At 37.2% G+C, this 26,785-nt stretch overlaps 1 protein-coding gene and 1 non-coding gene across 4 annotated transcripts in view; both read left to right on the top strand.

Annotated features, from left to right (window-relative positions):
* The first annotated feature begins 737 nt into the window (after window positions 1-737).
* LOC116518328 (vacuolar protein sorting-associated protein 26A) overlaps window positions 738-26,785 on the top strand; it is a 176,083-nt gene continuing 150,035 nt past the window's right edge. Inside the window, exons 1-21 of one of the 3 annotated variants that reach the window (XM_032231659.1) lie at window positions 738-850; window positions 3,433-3,539; window positions 7,845-8,014; window positions 8,759-8,803; window positions 9,935-9,967; window positions 11,051-11,244; window positions 11,756-11,870; window positions 12,014-12,200; window positions 13,192-13,321; window positions 13,528-13,689; window positions 14,077-14,302; window positions 14,966-15,079; window positions 15,771-15,937; window positions 16,626-16,836; window positions 17,690-17,773; window positions 18,296-18,481; window positions 20,007-20,198; window positions 21,189-21,422; window positions 22,164-22,275; window positions 24,429-24,511; window positions 25,898-26,122. In XM_032231659.1, the coding sequence (XP_032087550.1) occupies window positions 3,467-3,539; window positions 7,845-8,014; window positions 8,759-8,803; window positions 9,935-9,967; window positions 11,051-11,244; window positions 11,756-11,870; window positions 12,014-12,200; window positions 13,192-13,321; window positions 13,528-13,689; window positions 14,077-14,302; window positions 14,966-15,079; window positions 15,771-15,937; window positions 16,626-16,836; window positions 17,690-17,773; window positions 18,296-18,481; window positions 20,007-20,198; window positions 21,189-21,422; window positions 22,164-22,275; window positions 24,429-24,511; window positions 25,898-26,107 (2,928 nt within the window). In that variant the 5' untranslated portion in view covers window positions 738-850; window positions 3,433-3,466 and the 3' untranslated portion in view covers window positions 26,108-26,122. Of the gene's footprint in view, window positions 851-3,432; window positions 3,540-7,844; window positions 8,015-8,758; window positions 8,804-9,934; window positions 9,968-11,050; window positions 11,245-11,755; window positions 11,871-12,013; window positions 12,201-13,191; window positions 13,322-13,527; window positions 13,690-14,076; window positions 14,303-14,965; window positions 15,080-15,770; window positions 15,938-16,625; window positions 16,837-17,689; window positions 17,774-18,295; window positions 18,482-20,006; window positions 20,201-21,188; window positions 21,423-22,163; window positions 22,276-24,428; window positions 24,512-25,897; window positions 26,123-26,785 lie in introns of those variants that run through there. The other 2 variants (XM_032231660.1, XM_032231658.1) reach the window with 2 other exon arrangements.
* Window positions 15,459-15,521, top strand: LOC116518838. Its single transcript, XR_004256591.1, has one exon. It is a non-coding gene; the product is annotated as a small nucleolar RNA SNORD98 (small nucleolar RNA).

Here is a 26,785-nt window from a genome sequence, read left to right as displayed (position 1 = left end):
TCAGATTTTGTAGTTTTCTTTTGTTTTTTTCCTCCCAAAATGGTTTAACATAGTTGTGGGGAGATCAATTGAAAGAGAAAAAGACATAATGGAAAGGCAAGGGGCGGGGGTTAATATCAAGCGCTCCTAAAACCATATCCAAATTTCTGATTCACTTGGATTAGTGTTTTTCACCCCCAACAGTTCGTGGAGGTGTGGACTTCCAACTCCCAGCTGGCTGGAGAATTCTGGGATTTGAAGTCCACACCTTCTAGAGCTGCCGTGGTTGAAAAACAGACTTGGTCCTAACTATTGTTGGAGGCCACTGGTAGATCATCTCATGTGACCGCTGCTCTTTTCTTCTTGAAAGACCTTTCCAATAGAATCCATTTGATCTCCAAAGGGACAGTGACCGGCAAATATTTCTGAAAACAAGTGCTTTACACGAGCTAAAACAAAACTAAGTTCTTGGAAGATGAGCAGTTGCGCAAAAGGAGCACCTTTTCCTCTGCCCGGAAGCAAAGCACCACCCTTATCACCTGCCTCGGTGACAAGATGGTGGAAAAACAGACGCCACGCAACCTCATTGACGGCTTTTCCCTTCGCGTTCGGCTTCCCTCTTCGGCGCATGCGCCACGCGATTCCGTTCTTTGTTTTGGAGACCGTCATCCCAGCCTCCCGGAGCACGTGCACGAGGGCCGAAAGCGGGCCTGATTTTGGCAACGTCAATCTTGTGCGCGACGGCGGAGCTGACCTGACTTCCCTCGAAACCTCGCGCGTTCTTTCTGCGCCTGCGCCGTTTGCTCTTCGCCTTGGGGGTGCTGGAGGAGTTTGAAATGGCTTCTCCGAGTCCGTCTTCGGCTCTTTTCAGGTAAAAGGGCCGGGAAGAGAGTGGCGTTATTTGCGCGGGAGCGGGGAGCCCGGGCTGGTGGTTTCGGGAAGTGGGGGAGCCTTCGTATTTCCTCAGAGCGGCCTTGGGCGAAGAGGGCGGGAGAAGCTCTCCTGTGACGGCAGGCCTCAGTCCCGCGTTGTGGATGGGTCGTGGGGAGGGGACGGGCCGGGGTTCTTTCCCCTCGCCGTTAAGGACGCTTCCCTAAGCAAGGAGAAGGCAGATCTGACCCGGGACCGCAAGAGGCCCGCCTTTGCCCTTCGCAGTCCTTTCACGGAACCTTTGATGGCCGTGAAAATATTTACATACTCCTCGCATCCTGGACATAAATGGTTTAAACTCCTACCCTCAAAACGACGCTATAGAGCACAGCACACCAGAACAATTAGACAAAAGAACTTTTTTTTCCAAACGCCATCATTCTGCTAAACAAATAATTCCCTCAGCACTGTCAAACCATTCACTAAGGCTGCGTTACTATTACTATTAGTCTTCTCATCGTTCCTATCACCCATCCCCTCGCACTTATGACTGCATGACTATCTTTGTTGCTTGTATCCTTATGATTTATATTGATTGTTTCCTAGTATAATTTGACTTCTTATTTGTACCCTAAGACTATCATTAAGTATTGTACTTTATGATTCTTGATGAATGTATCTTGTCTTTTTATATACACTGAGAGTATATGCACCAAAGACACATTCCTTGTGTGTCCAATCACACTTGGGCAATAAAGAACTCTATCCTATTCTATCCAATTCCTATTCTATTCTATTATGGGCCAGGGCGACTAAACCAACAGGGGAGTTTCTTCTTTGTTACTGGCTCACAGTCATTTGCATCCCACAAATTCACTATTGAGCACTTTTTCTTTATTTGGGTTGATTTCACTCATTCAAAGAGAAATTGGGACCAAGTGAACCAGGCTTGCTATTCTGCGTAGACCAAGACATAGCCCTGTTTAGTTTTCCATGAGCATGAGAACAACTTCCAGTTCTGATTCTGAATTTTTGAACACCTGTTTTTATTCCTCTTCTATTTTGTAGAGCTGTCTGGCAGTGGAATATATTGTGTTTTCATGTATAACCTGGGGTGTGATGACACTCCATTTCCTTAAAGTCAGCTGCTTTCTTGGTTTATTTTTCTTTTAAAGCTCAACTTACTTTTGTTTAGAAATTTCCTTGTCATTTGTCTGCGCTAGCAATTTTTTGCTAAGTGTATCTGGATGACATGTTTGTTAATTGCCACACCATGATTATCCATGATGATACTAGCAGGATTAATATGGGATGCTCAATGATTAATTTCCTATATTTGCATGACATATCAAATCACCAAGTGATCGCTTGTGCTTCATATACTTGGTTACATGTATTTGGCTGCTTTGTTGTTCAGTGTCTAATATAACCACAGTTGCTGGATTATGGTGGAGATGCATTTTCTTACTAGAAGAAACAACCTAAAAGTGTTCTTGATGAGTTACTGTGTTTGATGGTTGAAGATTGACTATATAAACGCTACCTGTTATGGGTCAGATTTTGTGCATTTGTATATAATGAGTAGAGCTAATAGGTGAAATTTTGTGAGAACCAAAGTTTATTTGTATTTTTCACTGGATTTACTATCACTTCCTTTCTCAAGACATCTGGTTTGTCATGGTTTCTTTTATTAGAACAAACAGTTTTCTCAAAGGTGTTTTTTTCTTCAAAAGGGAACTAGACTGTTTTTCCCTTGAAGAAGGGAAAATTCTCACCCAAGAAGCTTCATCAGTTTTGATTGAGTGAGGGGAATGGAAAAATAGGTATGGAATAATTTCGTACCTATCCTTCTATTTCACCACCACCACCACCACCATCTGAACTGATGAAGCTTCTTAGATGAGAAGTGAAATGTTTTCTTCTTCCTCAAAGGAAAAAAAAAACCAATTTAGTTGCTTTTTGACAAAAAAAGCATCTTAGAGACAACTATGTATTGGATTACTTAAAATCTCCACAGACATAAAACAAACATAGTTTTCATCTGTTAAGGCTTTTCATATACTGGCCAGATTATTTGTAAGACCACCTGTCTCCAATTGTTTCAGCTTGTACCAAGAGAATCTAGCAGGAGGGCATACTTCAAGTCCTTTCTTCTCCCCTGGCAGAACCCAGGGGACAAACCTTCTCTATTATAGCAGCTGCCCATGGAACATCATCCCTCCCCTCAAAGGTTCAGATGGCTCCTATCCCACGGACACACTGTACAGTAAAATCCTGAATACTTGGTGCTTCCCCTATCATTAGCCAACCTGAAAGATGAAACTGTCTAGAATGTAATATTTTTGAATATACTCTACAATGTCTGGCCTTGACTACTCTTTTTCCCTTTTTATTTCATTGTTCTGTTTCTCTTGCTTTCCTGCTTCTGTACAATTGGAAGGTGTCCAGAGTCACTTTACAACTTGGGCAACCATATAAATCAAATAAATGTAAATGCATATATACGTCACATATAGTTAGTTTTGCCCATGATTCAGGAATTAGCTGCATGTTAAAGTGTTAATGGTCAGCTTTTTTTTTTAGAAACTAAACTGGCAAAAGAATTTTACCTCTCATAATGGCACAATTTGGAGGGCAGAAGAATCCCCCATGGGCAACTCAGTTTACAGCTACAGCAGTTTCTCAGCCAGGTCAGTTTGCACTTTCTTAAACAATAACTACTACTTCTGATTCCTTTCTGATTGTCTTGAATAAATGGAAATAAAACAAATGTAAAAAGATTAGCTTTGAAAAACATTTTAAGTGGATTGAAAACAATGCAGATATTAATTTTGAATAGAAAAAAAGTTGCACTGATGAATGACTAACATTTGTTGAGAAGCGGTTGTAAGCTTTTATATCAATATTTATGTATGATTGCTTTTCTTGATTTTCTCTGATCAGGAAATCTCTGAAACATACACATGATATTTTTAGTTATATTTTTCCCCATTTTGTTTTCACAATCCCCCTCTTCTGTTCCATTTATTATGTAACAAAAATATGTTTAAATATCTTTTAAAACACCTCTATTTTCTGCTTCATATCTATTTTAGATAGATAATGGTATTCAGTTATACCATTGAATCTTGTCAAATATAACAAAATAAACATAACATTCAATATTATACCGCTTAAAGTTTGAAGGCTGTTTGCAAGTTAAACTTGCTGAATTATGGTTTGTTTTAACAATGATTTACTTAAGTAAGCCATAGTGGCTTAGTTCCAGCCAATAGTCTTTAGAAAGAAGAAAATATACAAAAACAGGGTTTTGGTAGACCAGCTTCTAAATGGATTTTTAAGTCAACCAACTGATGCTGCATAGTACTTCATTGCAAGGTTGCACATGATTCAAAATACAGAAATAGGGCCATTGTTTGAAATGGGTTAATGCAGGGATATGATAGGAAATGTGGGGGGTGTTTTACATTCTTGTGGCCCAGTGATCACTGTGATGGTAAATGCCAGTAAAAAATACTTTGTTATATCTATCACCAAACTCTTTGGTTTCTTATTTAAACAGACATTTCCCCCACAACCTTTATAAAGTCATAGCAACTTTTTTTTCTGCAAAAGATACAGGACATTAACTTTCTTAGAGAATTGGAGTAGTTAAATAGAACTGAAATAAAAAAGAGGATGCTCTAGGACATTTTGAAAGATTATACAGTAATTAAACAAGCCCTGATGGTACTAACCCATTATTATTTAAAAACTTAAATTTGACACTGATAGTCCAGCAAAATATCTAACTTGCCTGTCAGATCAGTGTCAGTGACAAAGGATTTTTCCTGAGTAAACCTACCAATTATCAGATAACTGCTTCTTTATGAATTGCTGTTCAGTTAAAAACTGAAAGCAAATATAGGTTGTCTCAGTAGAGCGGATAAGAAATGGAATCTCTTGAAACAACTCTGTTGGCTCTTTAATTTATTCATAAAGGATCTTAATTTATATTAAGCATTAGGCAACTGAGTTTGTAGGATTAATTAAATCATTTGGGCTAATGAAGGTCAAGGAAATGTGCAGAGCTCTAAAAGCGTTAGGTAGGTGAATAGCTAACCAGATGGTAGATTATTCAACTTAAGCAAATGTTAAGTTACCTTGAATTTTTTTCCCCCTAACTTCTGATAGGGTCTGAGTTATCTAAAACTAAGCTGGAAAAATATCTAGCTGATATAGATACCTCAAATAGAATGTTTTTGTCTGACACCTGTGAAAAAAATTTAAATTTTAGGGATTAATTGGAAAGGGATTTAAAATAATAAATTACCAATGCTAAAATATTTTTATGAATTCCAAATCTGGAATTCTGTACACAATTCAGATTGTCATGTTTTAAAATGAATATAATGGAGCTGGAAGAAGTGCAGAAGGCCAACAAAATCATCACCATCAGTGACACAAACGCCTTTCCTAAGAGAAAGAGGCCTGAGCCTTCCAATTAGAAAAATGGTGATTGAGGTAGAACATGATCAGAGGTATAAAATCAATCATGGCATAAATTAAACGAACAGAGTACCCTCCCCCCCTCGGAAAAACTAAAACTGGTGTCATCCAGTGAAAAAGGGAGTTAGGTTAAATAAGCTTTATGTAGTGTTTTAAATAATTGGGAATTTATTAACATAACATGTAATGATTTGCACAAGCATGAATACCATTAAATATGGGTTTAATAAAAGCAGTGCGACCTAATCTATCAAGAGTTATTCATTTATTTCCTTATCTTTATTTTTGTTTGTGTGTGTGTGTACCATTTCATACACGCAAAAAAGGTTTACATTTCCAAGTTTTATTTAACTAATTCAAAAAATACCAATAAATTTTAGATTACATATTTTTCAACAAGAAATAAAGAGGACTGTGGGGGAGAGGAGTTTAGTGGGTCACGAGGTTAGGAGATTGCGCTGACAATCAGCAGGTTTGTCTTCGAGACCCAGTTGCTGCTGCAGGACTGGTTAGCTCCCATTACATGCTTCTAGCTCCTGTCAACCCAACATTTCAAAGTGAGTGACCATGAGTAGATAGATGGGTACCACATTGGTGGGCAACTTAATGGGGACATGAAAGGAGCCCCTTACTGGGTGTCCCCCCCCCCTTCCCTGGCAACAGTGACGTTGCTGTTCAATCCTTTTAAACTGGAAAGACTTTGGTCTCCTGACACTAATGTAGTGGTAACAAAAATAATATTTCAGGACTTTATTGAATTTCTATAGAAAAAAATCTGAATAAATTGTTATTAGAGGTGCAGTGAAATTAACGATTCATTTAACTATGTTTCAACAGTGTTACATTTGGGAAGGAAGTTATTACATGCATTATTTTCAATAACATAAGTTCAATATTTTCAGCTATTTATATTCTTTTGAAGCTCATCTTACAGCTAAAATACTTATTGCTCATCATTGGAAAGATAAACTTATGGCTCCAAATAATCAGCAGTTTTCTGAATTCATCAAGATAAGATTAGTTATGGACAACTGTGATAAATTATGGCTTCCATCCATTGAAATGTTTACTGTCAACTTTGTGTATGTATGTCTTTGAATATATATATACATACAAACTGTGTTTTTTAGCTTTTGTTTTATTTCTTCTTTTATAATTTTGTATGTTCTTTTTGTTTTGGGGATTTTTGAATTTAGTTAACTTTTTTGCATTTTATAAATTTTTAGTTTAGAAGACCGTTATTTCTGTATTTCAATCAGCATGCCTCCAAATACTGCAAGCAGCCTCATTTAGCAACTGCCTTATTTAGTGACCTTTCACCATTGCAACAGTGATGAAAAAGTAACTGTGATCATTTACAAGCTTTGTAGGTTGGTAAAGCAAGGGAAAGCTGAACTCAGAGTGTAAGCACAGTTGTGGTTTTTCTTGGCAACTGTTTCACTTAGCAACAAAATTGTGGCTACTAAATGAGGACTACTTATAGTTGTAGGAATATATCAGCAAGACAAGCGTATGTCATTTCCTGCTTACAAACACCTGTTGTATAGTTTTGGCCCCTGTTAGAAACAGAATTTGGGGATGATGTAAGCCTTGGTCTGATCCAGCAGGTTTAATTATGTTCTTATGGTTCAGATCATGGTGAATATAAACCATTGTTTACAGACCATAATACTTGTGCGCCAATGACGTTGATTGCGTTTTTTACGATGTATTTTATTTCTTAAGGCCTACAGTTATTTCATCTTAATTGATTAATGTTTCAGCAGAGATAAATAGTGTGAAGGAGAAATATATACAATGTATGAGAATGTCTCTGGAATCATTTATGACATACGTGAATATAAGTACAGTATTACGGTGTTTTCTTAAAGAATACTTTGGAGTATTGTGAATTATTGTGAAGATCTGTCATTTTATGCAGATGAGCAAAAACAGATTAACACATTAACATGAAGTTGTAGATGAATAAAAAAGATGATCAAAGATGGAACTAATTTCAGAAATCCTATTTAATTACTTTGGAGCAATTTTCTTTGCTCTGACGCTCAGTTAAAATGTCAAACCCTTTCCTAAACTAAGATGACAAAGCTATTTGGCCTTCTGTAATAGCATTTCCATCAGAAAGCAAGTGATGTGTTGAAATAAGACCTTTCTTCTAAATCAAGATACTGTACTTTACTGGGCACATTGTAAGAAGAATTGAATTCTATGCAATCACCTGAATTTATATAGAGCACTCATTAATTCTAATGTAAAAAGAGGCCTAATAAATTACATTTGCATTGTATGTTTAAGTAAATACATATTTTGCCAGCATTGTACATTCACCACTGTCTATTACACAAGGAAATATTTTTGTTTCAATTTAAAACTAAAGTTGCACCTTTCAAAATGCAGTCAGTGGTTCTACAAAATCTTGATGCTATTAAAATCTATAGTGCTGGATTGGACTTGAAATCCCATTAGTTAAAATTAAGATTTCCTAATGCTCAGCTCTCTCCTTTCAGCTGCTTTGGGTGTACAACAGCCTTCATTACTCGGAGCATCTCCTACAATATATACCCAGCAAACTGCATTGGCGGCAGGACTCAGTACTCAGACTCCAACAAACTATCAGCTCACTCAAACAGCTGCTTTGCAACAGCAAGCTGCAGCCGCAGCTGCCGCATTACAGCAGGTAAAAGAAACAGCCTTTTACCCAATGTAGCCAGTGATAACATCAAAGAATAAACTGCAAAGTTGGATGGTTTTTATTTTGGGGAAGTACTGCATTTTAAGTCTGTACATGTACGATAGAGATCCTCTGTACTTTTGGGGGAATATATTACACATTGCTACTTAATAGGGCTCTGCAAGTTTTATCTAATTTGCTTTGATACCCTATTTTGAGCCAGAAGTAGTTTGAGCCTAAAACTTGATTTCATGTGATTTTGGAAACCAAGAGCCATACACAAGCTTTAAACAAAAATATTCAAGGATATGACTTCCTTCTTCCAAAATAACTGATGTAAATGAAAACAGAATAAGAGGGACTGTTAAATTAACATTCATGCTTTTAGGCAACTGCTATTCGTTTTATTAAATTGAATTCCACATATGACACATCCATTCATGTTGTTGTATCTAGAATGATTTTTGAGAAAAAAAAATACTTTCTGTATGTCAGTTCAGTTCTATGTACCTTAGGAAAATATTACCAAAGTTTTGTTAACCTAGTGCAATAGCTTAATTTTATTTTACATGTAATTATCTGAGATTGTCATATGGCAATGTATTTTTGTGTGCGTGTATGTATGTGTGTGTGTATGTATGTATGTATGTATGTATGTATATATGTGTGTATATATATATATGTATATGTATATATGTATATATGTATATAGTTATAGTTATAGTTATTCCCAGTTTGTATGTTTTTCAGCAATATTCACAACCTCAGCAGACCCTCTATAGTGTACAACAGCAGGTTGGTGTAACTCTTTATGGTTGTTTTGTTGTATCTGAATTTGACTTTTGTTTTAAAGCACTGGGCAAAAGGCCACAAAGTATATTTTAAAGCACTTTTGTATTGGTGCCAAAAAACTACACTGACAAGTTACAGGAGTTCAGTGTGACCCAAAGGAGACTTTTAAAGTTAAATATAGGTAGTCCTCAACTTACAACAGTTCATTTAATGATCATTCAGGGATACAATGATACTGAAAAAAGTGGCTTATGACCTCTTTTCACACTTATGGCTGTTGCAGCATCCCTATGGTCATGTGATCAAAATTCAGGTGCTTGGCAACTCACTCATATTTATGACATTGTAGTGTCCTGGGTCACTACATTTTGCGACCTGACAAGCAAAGTCAATGGGCAAACCATATTCACTTAACAGCCGTGGTACTAATTTAACAACTGTAGTGATTCACTTAACTGTGGCAAGAAAAGTCAAAATGGAGCAAAATTCATTTAACAAATGTTTTACTTTGCAACAAAATTTTTGGGCTCAATTTTTGTAAGTTGAGGACTGCCTGTATGTCTTTAAACCCACGAAAGACTTGTTAATATATTGCTTGCTGTATCAATAAGCATTATTTGTCATGGATTTAGTCACTTTTTATATATTATTTAATAATAAATGCGCAAAATAGAGATATTTAGCTTACATTGAATGTAGAAAAATATTATAGTGAGGATTTGGAAAATATTTCTGTTTGGATAGTTGGAATATCTTTTTTTATAAAAAATAAATGGTTAGCTTTATTTATGTTAATATTACAGTCTGGGTGCATATACAGTTAGTTTTATAGGCAAACCAGCATGTATAAAATAACACAACAAAGGAAACATTTTCCAGATTCCTTTGTATCTGGTTTTCTCTCTGACAAGGTAAAACAATTCAGCATGAAATGGGAAATGTTGAAAATTACATAATAGTTTAGTATTTAAAATATGTTGTACATGTTTTCATGGAAATTGTAACCTGTTTGCTGTGCAATGGTAGAAAGCAGGCATAAGCAATGTAATATTTTGCAATATTTTATGTATGTAAATACAGGTGAAATCAGAAAGTGTGCAGTATAAAAACTAATTATCTTGTTTATTTTTTAAGTTGCAGCAGCCTCAGCAAACACTTTTAACTCAGGTTAGTTAGCTTTTTTAAATTTTTCTTGTTATAAAACCTAATATGAATATATGTGTAAGTATGGCAGATTTTGCCATGCAGTTTATATATTTAATATTTTGATTAAACCCTTGGATATATTTTCTAGGGTAATATTTATTTATCAAATTTGTAGTCCATATTTATTTTGTATATAATGCTTTCTCCTATTTTTTTCCATTACACTGTTACTTGGAAGAATTAGTACTTTTATGTTGGGTAGTTCATATTTTAAAATAAAGTATCAGATATATTTGGTGGTTTTACATTTGCAATGCAATGGAATTAATTTCCAAATATGCATGCTTTAAATTTCAAACAAGAATATCATCATTTGAAAATATTTTAATGTTATTTAAAAATGAAATAAGTATTTTTTTCAGAGCAAATTGCTTTCACTTTGTAAACACCAGAATGCTTAATGGTAAAAATAATTATTTTGATACACAACATGCCTCTGTTAAAAAATGCAGGTGCATCTTTACAAAGCTGGGTGAAAATGCATTTAGGCGACTAGAATAAGTGTAAAAATTACAACACACTATATGGCTGAATTGGCAATAACAAAATAAAATAGTAAGTAGGGCAAAATGCTTTTATATGGAAGATGTTTAGATGACAAAGATGATTAGATGATTAGTTAATTATTGATAGTGGTTGTCTTTTGTCCTAAGACAAAATTCACACAGTGAATATCTCATATGATATTTATTTGCTTACAAAATTAAATGGATGCACCAATGTATGCATCACACACTCAATCTGCTTACTGGACAGCTGTTTCTTTAAAATCATCCCTCTATCTTTGGTGTTAATTTGGCGGAAAAGGCTGCCTTAATGTGCAGGCTGGGTTTGTGGTGCATTGGTTGACCTACCTGAGATTTTTGGGATTTACAGTTAGGAACAAGGGGGAAAACACCCTTTTTCATCATGCCCCCTTTGTGCTTCTGACAGATGCCAGCCCATCACTTGGTACCACCCATTACCAGAATATTGGTTAGTGCCTAACATTTAGGAAGCTCTGAATGTTTATACGGCTTCTCGCTTCATTTTTTTCTTATTCAGCCAGCTGTGGCATTGCCAACAAGCCTTAGCCTCTCTACACCTCAACCAGCAGCACAGATAACTGTTTCGTATCCAGCACCACGGTCAAGTCAGCAGCAGACCCAGCCCCAGAAACAGCGAGTCTTCACTGGGGTGGTTACCAAGCTCCATGACACTTTTGGTTTTGTGGATGAAGATGTGTTCTTCCAACTCAGGTGAGTTAATCTCTGATTTGCACATAATTGATGGCAGCATGAATAATGAATTGTGTTTTAGTAATGAACTGCGCCCCAGATGCTTCCAAGAAGATGCATACAGAAGGTTGCAGACAGAAGTGTTTTTTTTTTTTAATGTATTTGTTGGGTTTTTAAAATCCTCAACTAGTCCTATGTCTGCTTTTCTGAAACCTGTTCCACCCAGCAAATATACCTGGGGGAGTGCTGACATTAACCTATGACTGTCAATAAGTTTTGTATCTTATGACTCTTGATGAATGTATTTTTTTCTTTTATATACACTGAGAGCATATGCACCAAAGACAAAATCCTTGTCCGATCACACTCGGCCAATAAAGAATTATATTCTATTGCACTCCATTCCAATACATTCTAGTTCTATATTCTATTCCATTCCATTCCATTCATTCTAGTTCTCTATTCTAATCTATGTCTATTCTATTCTATGTCTATTCTATTGCTAATATCGTGGCCTTCTTTAATTCTGCAGCGCTGTTAAAGGCAAGACTCCTCAAGTCGGAGACCGTGTTTTGGTAGAAGCCACGTATAATCCTAATATGCCTTTCAAATGGAACGCACAGCGAATTCAAACACTACCAAACCAGGTATGCTAAGCTCTTGCTCATTCATTCAGTTTTTTCAAATTCACACAGCCGCCCTTTTGACAAAACCAACTTTCCAATCTACTGTTATTGGCACCTCTGAGGTGAAGCTGAGCCACATGATGTTCTTTTTTTCCCCTTACTAGAACCAAACTCAGACCCAGCCTTTACTCAAGACTCCTCCACCGGGACTCCAGCCCATCGCACAGCAGCCTGCGTTCAGTGTCCAGGCACAGCCCCAGCCTCTCTTGCAGGCACAAATATCAGCCACTTCTATAACACCTTTGCTTCAGGCGCAACCCCAGCCATTATTACAGCAGCCACAACAGAAAGGTATTCCCTAGAGCATGACTTGGGACTTTTGGTCAATTTGATTTTGGTTAGTATGTTTTCATGTGCTGCTCAGGAACATAGATGGGCCAGACATTATCATCTGCAGTTTGTTTTGTCATCAGTGGCTTGGACAGATAAAGTTCTGTTCTGCCACCTGACTGGGAAGGGATCGGAAATTTATTCTAAAGTTCCCAATGTTGTTAGCTAGAAAGGAAAAACAAATTGATCCCCTTCATATGCATTTTTCAATATAACACTCATGGGTGATGTACAAAATTCCAAACAATCCCCATATGAGAGGGCCCATATTGTTGAGGTCAGTATGCTGACTCTGTAAGTAGTTTAGAGAGGGCTGTAAAAGCACTATGAAGCAGTATATAAGTCTAAGTCAGGAGTGTCAAACTCTTATTTCATTGAGGGCTCATCAGTGTTGGGCTTGACCTTGGGGGTGGCCAGGGTGAGCGCGGCCATCTTGACATCACTCCTGTGGGGGTGCCTGTGGTTGCCCATCTGCTCGGCCAGCGAAAACAGGCTCCTGAGCTCTATTTTCACTGGCAGAGGGTTGCAGGAGGCCATGGCAGCCGAAAACGGAGCTTGGGAGCCCGTTTTTGCTGGCAGAAGAACCATGGGGTGGTCCTTCACTGTTTCTAGGGCAGCTCCACGGGCCAGATCTAAGTACCTTCAGTTTGACACCCCTTGTGTAAGTGCTATGATTATGTTAGCTATGCTGGATCCTACTGTTGGCATCTGCAGCAAATTACAAGCCATAGGACAGGTATGTTAGTGTATCCATAATAAACCAGCTTCATCCCTGGTTTGTTAAATCTGCCTCAATGAAGGCTTTGATTTGTGAGAAGGTATTTCGGTACCTTCCCACCTTGAAAATACAGAAAGTAATCCAACCGCTTTATTTTATTAATACACTATTATGAAAAAGTTCTTTTAAACTTGTTGTTTCCTCCCCCTCCCTGCTCCCCCCCCCCAAAAAAAGCTGGTTTGCTACAGCCTCCTGTTCGAATAGTTTCACAGCCTCAGCCAGCCCGAAGATTAGATCCACCACCTAGATTTTCAGGCCGGAATGACAGAGGAGACCCCATGGCTAACAGAAAAGATGACAGAAGGTGGGCTATAAAATTCCTGTTAATTTTCTTTCAGGGATAACTATTTAAAGATGAGATAAAAGCAATATTTTGATAAAAGGAAATTTATAGGAATATTATTTAAATTTCAGTGTTGCTGCAATGATAGACTTTGTTTGGGGCATTCCTAATGCCACATTCCTAATGCTACATTTTTTAAAAAAAATGTATTTCATGTTTGTTTTAAGTCGTGAGAGGGAGCGTGAGAGGCGGAGGTCGCGAGAAAGATCACCCCAGAGAAAACGTTCCCGAGAGAGATCCCCTCGAAGAGAGAGAGAAAGATCCCCTCGAAGACCCCGGCGTGTTGTGCCTCGCTATACAGTGCAGTTTTCCAAGTTCTCATTAGATTGGTACGTTGCTTAATGCATCTCATTTTTACTTTTATTTATGGAAAGAGACTGAAGTATGGAATGGGTGAGGCTAAGAATCTTCATTTTTATTCATTGTAATCTAAAAAAAAGCATCCTTTCCAAACTTGCATTTCTATTGACAGCTCCTAGAATTCTAGCCAACTGTCCAAGCTAATGAAGACTACACAAATAATAATAAAAGGCTGCTATTCTGAGTGTGGTCTGTCAAAATGCCTTAAAAATTACAATTTTCTCTAAATCCAAAATGAAAAAGTCAAAAACCAAACTGACTGTTTATGCTCAGCTCTATTTTTGGCGAGACTGAACTTTTTAATATGCTTGGATATGTCTTTACATTTGTAAAATAAATGTCCTTATCATTTAAAGCCTTAGTTGTGATATGATGGAACTGAGGCGACGATACCAGAACTTATATATTCCAAGTGACTTCTTTGATGCCCAGTTTACTTGGGTAGATGCCTTTCCTATGCCAAGACCATTTCAGCTGGGAAACTACTGCAATTTCTATGTAATGCAAAGGGAAGTCGACCCCCTGGATAAGAACACCGCTGTTCTGGACCCAGCAGATGCTGATCATCTTTACAGTGCAAAGGTGTGTGTGGCATCCCAGGTGCCACATCTTCTTTACAAATCCAGGGAGATTTTAGTTCTGTCATACTCTCTGTTTTTTATTTTTAATAGAGGGTTTAGGAACTAGAGCGGGTATGGATTCAGTCTTTTTACCTGTCTGTCCTTGAAATAAAGAGTAACTGTTATCAGGATGATTATAAAAAGAATTGTTTGGACATCACATAATTCATTAGAAAACAGGAATGCCGTGGTCAAATCACTTTGTCCCGAGCACTTAACGTTTCATTTTCAAATTGATAGGAATACGCAGTTGCGTTTGTATTTGTCTATGGACTCTTAGTGGGCCTTTGAAACTTATATGCAGATTATAAATGCTTTTAAGATTGTAATTTGAATATCTAAAGAGCATTGAATCAAAAATGAAGCATTAAGTTATGTTGAGTTTCTTAAATTGACCCCTTTAAAATATATACAGTATGTAAATTTTTACTTGTTCATATAGGTCACTCAGGTTTGTGTCAGATTTCATCTATTTGTTGATGATGGGTTGGCATTAAAAAAAAAGAAAATCAGACCCTCTCCCCCTTTCACATCCCAAACGTCTCTATCTTTGGAGGGTCAGCTTTTGTACTACATTTTGTACCATGGCTTATTTCACATGATGCTTCTCTTGCTGTTCTAACAGGTGATGCTCATGGCTAGTCCAAGCATGGAAGATCTTTATCACAAATCATGTGCCCTTGCTGAAGATTCACAAGAAGTCCGGGATGGTTTTCAACACCCCGCTAGACTTATAAAGGTTAAAAGAAATTCTAGTAAAAACATTTTTGTTACAAAATCCTTATCCAAGTTGGGGGTGTGGCTTTAGTTTCCATCCTTCCTTACCGGCGATCATGTTGAATATATGATGGGTGAGCTGTTTTAATTCCACTCGTGGACATAGAATTTCTGTGTTGACTTATCTGGGTGCATTTGAAAATGATTGCATTTCTTATGTCTTAAGTCCAGCTTGCTGGTCAAGTTAGCATCTGCTTATTTTTAGCTGTGTAAAACCATATTTTCAAGCTTGTATTCTGCACTAGCTTTCACAAAGTTATTTTATTAGACTATTTCCGATCTGTTTTGTATGCAGCTTCTGTCCAGTGGCAGAACCTACACAGGGAACTTGCAAAATTAATGGGTAATGATGTTTAAACCTATTCCATTGCTGAAATATATTGTGGAAAATAAAAGCTGAACTCATGTTTTTTGCAAGACTGCTGCTTCTTTATTATAGGTCACAGACTCCAACTCTAAAATAAAGCCAAATTATATTCACATGGAATTTGTCATATAGGGCTGTGCTATAAGACTCACAAATCCAGTCAGACTTGCTTATGCTGAGAAGCCAACCAACCCTCATTTAGGAGTTCAGTGCTATTGTTTCGCAGTTTAGAGATTTTCTTTTTCTTCTTGTAGCCAAGTATTAATTAAGTAACTTTCTTGTCTAGTTTTTAGTGGGTATGAAGGGGAAAGATGAAGCCATGGCTATTGGTGGACATTGGTCACCTTCATTGGATGGACCTGACCCAGAGAAAGACCCATCTGTGCTGATTAAAACTGCTATCCGGTGTTGCAGGGCCCTAACAGGAATTGATTTAAGTGTTTGCACACAATGGTAAGTACTGTATTCTTGAAATATTCTGGAGAGCTTGAAGCATGCATAAATTGAAATGATTTTATCAAAGCCAGCCTCTTCCTTTCTTTATCAGGATCCAGTAGTTATCCAGGTAAAACTACTCAAGTTGCTGTCCTAGTTAACAATGCAAATGTGATTTGGTGCCAAAAGGTTTGAAAAAAATGAGCTTTTAAAATCATGTATTTGTTGTGTGAATTTTGCAATGCCTGTATGTTAAAATATTTTTCATTTCACGCATAGCTGGAGGAGATCGTCAAGGAAACTTCATTTCATTATTCTTGTGTTACAAATAGATGTTTGGGGTAGCCATATCTTCTCCTGTTGGATTTTCTACTTCGATGTTAAATCATCTTTCTATGCTTTGCAAGTTTTACACCAAATTTAAAAGATAATTCTACTAAACCTAAATTCAGTCCAGTGCTGCGCATTTTGATACGGAGTAGCCAATGCGTTACCTTTGGCAATTAATATACATTCTTGAGCAGGTGTCTTAAAATAAATTCCTCACGTTTTTCCAAAGAGAATATATGGCTTTTGTTTTTTTTTCTTTAGAAAAAAATTCAGGTTGTCGCAGCAAAGTTTCTTTACTTGATGTGCTGCAGTGAACTAGGCTCTATAAAATGTGTTCTAGAATTTTTTTTCCAACATGCTTCTTCCCTTGCAACAGGTACCGTTTTGCAGAGATTCGCTACCATCGCCCTGAGGAGACCCACAAGGGGCGTACGGTTCCAGCTCATGTGGAGACAGTGGTTTTATTTTTCCCGGATGTTTGGCATTGCCTTCCCACCCGCTCAGAGTGGGAAACCCTCTCCCGAGGATACAAGCAGCAGCTGGTCGAGAAGCTTCAGGGTGAACGCAAGGAGGCTGATGGAGAACAGGCACTGAACGCTAATCCCTTTTTCTATTTCTGCTTCTCACAGGCGCAGGAACACAGGCACAAAACGCACATCACATGCTACACCACAAACATACCTAGAAGGAACATAACTGGTAACAATGACTGGTAAACCAGCTTTCAGCAGGATAGAATCCTTTTTTTTTTTTTTGGTTTAATTTCAGCTAGTGTATTAACTTAGAGTGTGTGCGGATACAACAGGTGGAATTAAAACTCTGCATTGAATTCACAAATCTGTGTCATCTTAGAATTAGTTGCTGGATCTGGGACCAGTTGTTGAGATTCAATGTTAAGAATTATGTAAAGAAAAAAAACCTTGAGTTTTCTCTAAAATGTTAGGGGATATATATATATATATATATATATATATATATATATATATATATATATATATATATATATATATATATAACTTGGAAATAGGCAAAATGTTGAAATTACATAGCCTTTTATGGCTGTTGGCATCTTGGTTTCTGTAAAAGGTCTAAACGAAATGAGAATATTTTGGGTGGTTTGAAATTTGGGGAAAATCACAGGCTATGTGGTTAGTGGTGACCAGAAATGTCTGTGTATCCCTGATGTTTGTTGATTGTTGGTTTTTTTATCACCCTTTTGTGTTTCACAGAGGAGACTCTTTATTGGCTGATGAGAGAGGCACTGTGATCATTATTAAAATAGCAGAATGTGGTATGTGGCTTTGTTGAAATGGTCACTTTAGGAGAAGACTATCTGATGAAACATTTGTGATCTTGCCCAAATCAGCTGCAGAATTTTAAAAAGACGGAACTTTGTTTTAATACTTCCCTGAAGAAAAATGTTTTTCTTTGGGTTTTTAGGATGAAGAGGAAAAAGATGATGGGGAAGCTAAAGAAATATCTACTCCTACTCATTGGTCCAAACTTGATCCTAAAGCAATGAAGGTAAATGCAGTGAAGCTTAGATCCAGTATTAAGACAGCCATGAGATGCCCCTCCCTTTTACCCCTCTTGAACTCAGAAGATCCTTAGAAGTGAAAGAGTTGAAGGGGGAAGATTATTCAGTTTTGCTTCTGACCATGGCAGGGTCGTCATTGGATGCCTCCCCAAATATATATATATATATAACTTAAAGAAAGGTTTCCCAACTTGCTAACTTTTAAGACATGTGGACTTTAGCTCCTAGAATTCTCAGCCAACAATGGTGGCTGGGGAATTCTGGGAGTTGGACTTCACGCATCTTAAGCTTGGGAAGACCTGGCTTAAAGCATAATTCTTTAAACCATTGAAGGATGTTTTTACTTATTTTTCTGAAATGTTGGAAAATACACTTTTTTTAGGGGCTATCTTAATTTTTTTTTTTTTTTTTGCTAAAGTTTCATGTTTTAGAATGGATGAGGATATGTTCCTCAAGGTAATTGATTGTATAAACAGTACATATCTGATTTATGTATTTATATTAATTAGGTGAATGACCTACGCAAGGAATTAGAAAGTCGGACTCTTAGCTCGAAGGGTCTGAAATCCCAGCTAATAGCCCGGCTAACAAAACAACTAAAAGTGGAGGAGCAAAAAGAGGAACAGAAAGAATTGGAGAAATCTGAAAAGGAGGATGAGGAAGAAGAAGAAAGGAAGTCTGAAGATGACAAAGAGGTGGACAACTGCAAATCAATGTTTATGTGCCGATCCATTATGAGTTAATTCAAAATTAAGTTTTCAATGGTTAAGTATGTGAGAGAAGGACAAGGTTATCAGAATCAGTCTTTAAAAATCACAAGAACCTGGACTTAATTGTAGTCTGGATTCCCTCTCTCATAATTGGTTCCTGTTGATAAAACTACAGGAAAGAAATCCATAAAAAGGAATTAAGTCAATTATATTTAATGTAAATATAAATCCCTGCATAGTGGCGCAGTGGTTAGAATGCACTACTACCGGCTGACTCTGCCCACTGTCCAGCGTTTGATTCTGACCACTCAAGACTCAGCCATTCATCCTTCTGAGGTTGGTAAAATGAGGACCCAGATTGTAGGAAATAATATGCAGACTCTAAACCATTTAAGAGACTGCTGTAAAGCACTATGAAACGGTATATAAGTCTTAAGTGTTAATGCTACGTCTATACTAATCATACTTTTTAACATAATATACCATATGTTAAAATGTTAATCCAAATAGTTTATGCTGTCTAGGAATAATCTCAGTAAATTCCAATAAGCAAACATGCAACATTCTAAAAAATATGCCAGACTGATCGCCCAAATTTGCCATAAAATCAAAACAAAAGTTAAAAACCTGCAAATCAACTATCAAACCTTTCCTAAAAGCTCACTCATTCCAAACCATCCTGACAGCCTCCGAAAAAGCCATTAAGCAAGGCACCAAATGCATCTCCAGAGGGACAGAATCTCATAGCCTCAGGTTCATCCCAGAGAAGGCCTGACTCTGGGTCCACTTTCCCTCCAATTGCTCTCAAAGACAGGAGCCTAAAACTCTTTTCCAGAGGGATGTCCAGAGGCATGTCCTCTGGAGGAGCCAGGTATGATGTCTCTTACCCTGTTTCCCCCCAAATAAGACCTTCCAGAATAATAAGCCCAATCGGGCTTTTGAACGCATACGCTAAAAGAAGCCCTCCTCTGAAAATAAGCCCTCCCCAAAAACATTTAAACACATGCGCAGTCGGTCCCCGCCATTTCTTCTGGTTGGTAGCTGCGCAAACAACACAAGGGGAGAGGCGGGGGGGGGGAACATGCCCCATGCACCCAACACGCCCTTACCTAACAGCTGCTCCCGCAACCCTAGTTACCATACTCCTCCTGTCATGCTAATGCCTTCCGCAAAAAGAGTGGCAGGCCCAGCAATGCACAACACAACAGCAGCCATGAGGTGACTACGCTCGTCACCTGCTGCACCAAATAAGGCCAAGCGTTTATTTCGGGGGGAGGGGGCAAAAAAAATAAGATCCTATTTCAATGTCCAGATGCTTTATGGCTAAATAAAGACCTGAATTTACAGATGTTATTGCTTACATTGCATTGGCTATCCACAGAGAATGCCCTGCTTGGATGTTCCCTTCTCAGTAAGGTGGTGGGCCAAAACATTCTCTCTGTTTTTTCCCCCATGTTGAGGTCATAGGACATGAAACATTTCCATTCAAATTGTTTTCTCCATTCTTTAGGAAGAAGAGAGAAAACGGTTAGAAGAAGTGGAACGTCAGCGTCGAGAGAGAAGATACGTTTTGCCTGATGAACCTGCAATCATTGTGCATCCTAATTGGGCAGCCAAAAGTGGGAAGTTTGACTGCAGTATTATGTCCCTTAGTGTTCTTCTGGATTACAGACTGGAAGATAACAAAGAACATTCTTTTGAGGTAACTCTTTCCTCATTTTGGTATTTCAGGAATTCAGATGTTTGAGTTCCATCTGCTCCCATTACATTAGATCAGGAGTCAGCAACCTTAAACACTCAGAGCCACAAAGGTCCTAAACGGACCCCCCCACACAATTCAATTCTGGAGCCGACCGGAAGTCCAGTTCCCCCACCATAGAATCTCCTCCTAGCGCGGCATCATTTTTTCTCTACCTGTCCTAACTGAAAGCCCTATCAATTGTTGTGCCGACTGACAGCAGGGAGCCACAACAGAGCGATGAAAGAGCCACATGTGGCTCCAGAGCCGCAGGTTGCTGACCCCTGAATTAGATGAATATTTCTTTTTTAATCTAAAGGTGGACTCTTTTATTTTGAGTTTTAATTTTATTTTACAGCTTTGCTTTTTGATGAGTGCCTGATGCCAGATTTAGAGGAGGGGGGGGGAAGGATTCTACTAGGAAGTTCAGATTTCGTTACAACTGTGGTTCGATATTTATAATTTTGATTGTTTTTTGTTTTTTTTGTTTTTTACAAGTATGGTAATAAGTGGTACAGGTTGTCTACACCCTATGACCACAATTGGGACTGGAAATGTTGGTCACTAAGCAATCAATCATTAAGCAAGTCATGTGACTACACCTGATTTTACAATGAATTTTACTGCAATCATTAGGCGCATAACAATTGTGTGGTTGTTAAGTGAATCAAGCTGTCATTAAGCGAACTCGTCTTCCCTTCTCGTCTTGTCAGTAGTCAGTTGGAAAAGTCACAAATCACAATGACGTGACTACAAAATGTTGCAAAGTTTTAAAGCAAGCCAGTTGCCAAGCATCTGAATTGTTATCACATGACCAGACGTGACTGGTCATAAATCACTTTTTCTGAAGCCATCGTAGCTTGTTAAAAGAACAGCCGTTAAGAGTATAATATACCTATAATATTTTATATTATATAAAAGTAATGACTGGTTCTTTCAATATTCTTCCTTCAGGTTTCATTGTTTGCAGAACTTTTCAATGAAATGCTTCAGAGGGATTTTGGTGTACGAATCTACAAAGCATTGTTGTCTCTTCCGGATAAGGAAGATAAAAAAGACAAAAAGAACAAGAAAGATGAGAAAAAAGAGAAAAGGGAAGAAAGAGATGATGAAAATGATGACCCTAAGCCCAAAAGAAGAAAATCTGGAGATGATAAAGATAAAAAAGATGATAGAGATGACAGAAAGGTTGGTGTCATTTTTCTGGGAAACAATTTGCCTCTTTTGTATGTGTTTATTTATTTTTTCATATAATTTAAAGATAAAGGTTCCCCTCGCACATATGTGCTAGTCGTTTCATATATATACATGTTAACAAAACCAACTTAAGCTGATATTGACAGTAAGTATTTTTAGATTTTGTTTGATAGGAATTCCCAAGTGAATTTCTTTTTCTTTTCAGTATTAAGTTTAAAAATTGGTATATAAAAGTAAAGGTTCTCCTCGCACATATGTGCTAGTCGTTCCTGACTCTAGGGAGAGGTGCTCATCTCCATTTCAAAGCCGAAGAGCCAGCGCTGTCCAAAAACGTCTCCGTGGTCATGTGTGGCCAGTATGATTAAACGCTGAAGGTGCACGGAACACTGATACCTTCCCACCAAAGGTGGTTCCTATTTTTCTACTTGCATTTTACATACTTTCAAACTGCTAGGTTGGCAGAAGCTGGGACAGGTAACAGGAGCTCACTCTGTTACACGGCACTAGGAATTCCAACCGCCGAACTGCCGACCTTTCTGATCAACAAGCTCAGTGTCCTAGCCACTGAGCCACGGCGTCCCTAGTGGTATATAAGGAAATGCAATTGTTGCTTGTTTGCCAAGATCTTGACAGTTTTAGAACCTTATTTGCATGGTATTAACTGGTTCCATGGAGGTTTAAAATAGTTTTGTCCAATCAAGTATTGTATTAATGTTTTGTGGTTATTTACAGAGGGAAGATAAAAGGAAGGATGATTCTAAGGACGATGATGAAATAGAAGATGACAATAACCAGGAAGAATATGATCCAATGGAAGCTGAAGATGCAGAAGATGAAGATGATGGTATGTTGAAGATTTTTTTTTTAAGATAAAAGGAAGTAGAACTTCCAATTTTGTGATATAGTTGCATGCAGTATGTGGAAAAAAGTTAGCATTCTATTTATTTATTTAAGAAAATTTATATGGCTGCCCAATTCTCAGTGCCTCTGGGCAACTTACAAACATAAAAAATCTCATATAAAAACAATAAAAAGTAATAACCCTCACCTTGCTTAATAAAACAATAAAAAAGAACTACCGGTATTTTATTTTTGTTTTTGCAAATGGTGTTAGCAGAACTTCTTTTTTTCCTTTTGTAAGGGAAAAGTCCTTATCCAGTTGAGAAATATGTATCTTTGGAAATACTTAACAATGTACAAAGAAGTAAACCAAAAATAAAGAGCAAAAAGGAATTATTATGTACAGTCATGTGAAAAAGAAAATGCACCCTCTTTGAATTTTATAGTTTTATGCATCAGGACATAGTAAAAAATCACCTGGTCCTTAGCAGTTCTTAAAAGTAAATAAATACAACCTTAGAAGAACAGCACCACATAACATATTACACTATGTCATCATTTATTTTACCCAAAAAAAGACAAAATTGTGAAGCCATGTGTGAAAAACTAAGTACATTTTATGATTCAATAGCTTGTAGAAGACCTTTAGCAGCAATAACGTGAAGTAATTGTTTTGTATCAGTCTCTCACATCATTGTGGAGGAATTTTGGCCCACTCTTCTTTACAACATTGCTTCAGTTCATCGAGGTTTATGGGAATGAATTTATGCATAGCTCCCCTGAGGCCCCATCATAGCATTTCAATTGGGTTGAAATCTGGATTTTGACTGGACCATTACAACATCTTGATTCTTTTGTCTATTGAGATTCTCAATTATCCAGGTCATGGTTGTCCCAAAGGTGCTTTTTCAAGAGGCAACTGGACTTCCTGGTTTTTCTTTGAAGACATTTCGCTTCTCATCCAAGAAGCTTCTTCAGCTCTTCCACAGCCTGTGTCTGTGTCACAGGAGTGTCAAACTTGATTTCATTGAGGGCCTCATCAGGGTTGTGTTTGACCTCGGGGTGGCCAACCCCCCCCCCCTCCCCAGCTCCATGTCATTCATCAAGGCCCCATTTTTGGCCACAATGGCCTTCTGAAGCCCTCTGCCAGCACAAGCTGCCTTCCTGAGTTCCGTTTTCACTGGCACAGGAACTGCAAGCCGGTCCTTCACTGTATCCAGGGCGGCTCCATGACTGCAAAACAAGTCCAAATCATCATCCCTTCACCACCATGCTTGACAGTTGGTATGAGATGTTTCAGTCCTTTTGTAGTTGCACTATCATATACTTTTAACATTTAACATACTGAGGCCTATGGAGCCTGAAATGTAATTCTTGGATTTTCTGAACCTTGCATCATCTGACCTTGGGGTTAATTTCCTGGGACATCCACTCCTGGGAAGATTGGCAACTGTCTTGAATGTTTTCCACTTGTGAATAATCTTCCTCAGTGTAAAATGATGGACTTTAAATTTTTTGCAAATGGTCTTATAACCCTTTCCAGACTGATGGGCAGCAACAATTACTTCTCTAAGGTCATTGTTGGCTTCTCCATTTTGGGTTTCTTTTTATAATAATAATTATGGCATGGTGTAATATGTCACATATTGTTGTTCATTTGAAGTTGTATATTTACCTACTTTTAAGAACTACTAAAAGACCAGATGATTTTTACTATGTCCTGATACATAAAACCATAGAACTCGAGGCTGTGCTTTCTTTTTCACATGACTGTATATCAATTTGTATTCTTAAAGAAGGATAGAAACATTATAAACTTCCTTATTCATTATTTCTACACCAAACAACAGTTATGTAGTCAACTTTAATAACAAGAAGTATTTAATATATGCAAAAAATTATGACTACAATCAATTTTGAAATCAAACCTTAATCATTGGGTTATGCTAAGCCCTTTGTTACTGTATTATTTTTTTAAACAAAGTAAATTTCCACATATTTAAACATCACAGATCCAAGGGTTTTTCATGTTTTCCTTCTGTATCTTTTAGTTCTGATGTTATTTGTTCAATAAACAAATATTAAGAAATAACAGTATATATTTTGATAGCATAAGATGTTTTGAGAATGCAAAAAAACTATTATCTGTTTTTATAGATAGGGATGACGAGGAAATGAACAGACGAGATGACAGAAGGGAGGGAAGTCGACATTGTAAAGAGAGGGCTTCTAAAGATAAGGTATGTATTTTATTTATTTATGAATTTGATTTTTATACCATCTTTATTATTGTTTACAAATAATTCAAGGTGATGACTGTACCTAATATTCTTTGCTTCTCCTATTTTCTCCACAACAACAATCCTGTGAGGTTGTTTGGGCTGAAAGTGACTGGCCCAAGGTCAACCAGACAGTTTTCCATGCCTAAGGCAGGACTAGAACTCACAGCTTCCTAGTTCTAGGCTAGCACCTTACTCCTAGAAGGTATTTGGCTCTGTCAGGCTTAATACTATTTCATTGCCTTCCTGTCACCAAAATACTGCAGCTAGATATAATCCCATTATTAGTTTGCATTATTTTTCATTATTCTATTTCCAATTCACTTTCTCCACAATTTTGGTTCCAGTATGGAAAGGCCATAGTGATGTAACTTTGGTGACCATTCTGTCCTGTTTGGATTCCTTTCAATTTGCAGATCTCAAGGATGTGGAGGAGGTTTCTGGAAAAGGATGCCTTACTCCATTTGGCTGATTAACTTTCAAATCTAGAAGTGTCTGGAGACCATTGATTATCTGGACTCAATAATGTCAGATTTCCACCATGGATAAGAGAGTGCTTGATTGTCTTATATGATATTTCATGTTGGCACATGGATGGAAAAAACCCATGTTGTTTTTTCACTAAGGAATGTGCTTTAATTCTTTTTAATTTAAAATTTGTGTTTAAAATAAAAGCACTTTTCCATTCACACTGGAATGACATGAAAATAGTTCCGTCCCATAATTTGTATTATAATTTGTTTTCAGAAAGTAGTTAGGTTAATTGCTAACACTATTTTCTTTTAGCTGGCAGGCAACAATTCTGAACATTTTGCAAAAACATTTTGGACCGTCGCTTTTTTCTAGTTTTATTTTTTACTTGGTAAAACAATAAAACAAAATGGAAAGGAATACATATACATACGTAGAATAAACTCTAGAGTGAAGATTAAAATGAAAGTATGAAGATTATGAAAAGATATTTAAGAAAAGGCATCTCCTCCCAAATTTTTTTTAAAGGATTGTAGTAGCTCCTCCTCTTCTTTTTCCTCCAGCTGCTAGTTTGCTAGTTAAATAATTTTATAATATATTCCAAACTCATTTCTATTTGGATGGTTTTGATTATTTTCTCAATAACGGGTGTTTTCCCCAAAAAACTACACTCTAAATAGCTTGCCTTGCTATGTAATATGTTGCATATAAGAGAATTTGAATTTGATTAGTTGTTTTGCTATAATAAGTGGAGGCTTTTTATTGTTTAGCTCTGTAATAGTAGTTAGTATTATAATATTGTAGTAAGATTTTGTATTATAAACTAATTCAGTAAAGAAATGTATTCACAAAAATGATTATAATCTGTATTTTTAGGAAAGAAACAAGACCCAGATGATAACTATTAATCGAGATCTTCTGATGGCATTTGTTTATTTTGATCAATGCCATTGTGCATATCTTCTTGAAAAAGATTTGGAAGAGATATTGTACACGCTTGGACTACACCTCTCAAGAGCTCAGGTGCGTTGCTGTAATTTTTGCTTCCTGACCACCAGCAATATTATGGCTGTTGAAAAACAATAACTTTGCAGCCCATGTACAACTATTTATGACTTATACTCAGTATGCCATTATCCTTTGTCTGACCATTGGTCATCTCCCCCCCCCCCCCCCCGAACAGATTGATTGAAGAGAAAAGGATTGTAGAAGAGTAAGCTGTTTGCTCTTCTATGCATTGAAAGCAATGTGATCCCTCCAGCAACAGGAAAGGTTTGTGCAAAGGAGAAATTGCCTAGAGAAATGACTTTCCTTTTTTCCCTGCCCACCCGCATCACATAGCAGGGAGGAAGAAAAAGAGAGAGTACTGTAAGGTGCTTGATTAGAGCACATATGGATTCTAGGCTACAGCATGATCACATTGTTTTCAATGTGTACAAGACAGTAAGCAGACACTCAAGCATTCATAAAGAATGTGGAGTGGTTAGGAGACAAAAGCCAAAGGGTGTGAAACTGATCTTGTCTCTTTCCTGCCTGAAAGCAGAATGGTAGTTATATGGTTTCTCATTTAATGACTGTTTCACTCAGTGGTAGAATTGTCAGTCTCAAGGTCATTAAGTGAACACTACCTGTGGTCTTGTTGAAGACCAATCTTATGAGAAAAATATTTCATGTAAAAAATAAATCCATTTCAAGTTCAAAATTGTGTGAATTGTTTATTGTACTTATTCTATAATATCTTTATTGAGTAAGACATAATTTAGT

This window comes from Thamnophis elegans, chromosome 15 (assembly GCF_009769535.1).
Source record: "Thamnophis elegans isolate rThaEle1 chromosome 15, rThaEle1.pri, whole genome shotgun sequence".
Classification (NCBI taxonomy): Eukaryota; Metazoa; Chordata; class Lepidosauria; order Squamata; family Colubridae; genus Thamnophis; species Thamnophis elegans.
This window is presented reverse-complemented; position numbering and strand designations above follow the sequence as displayed.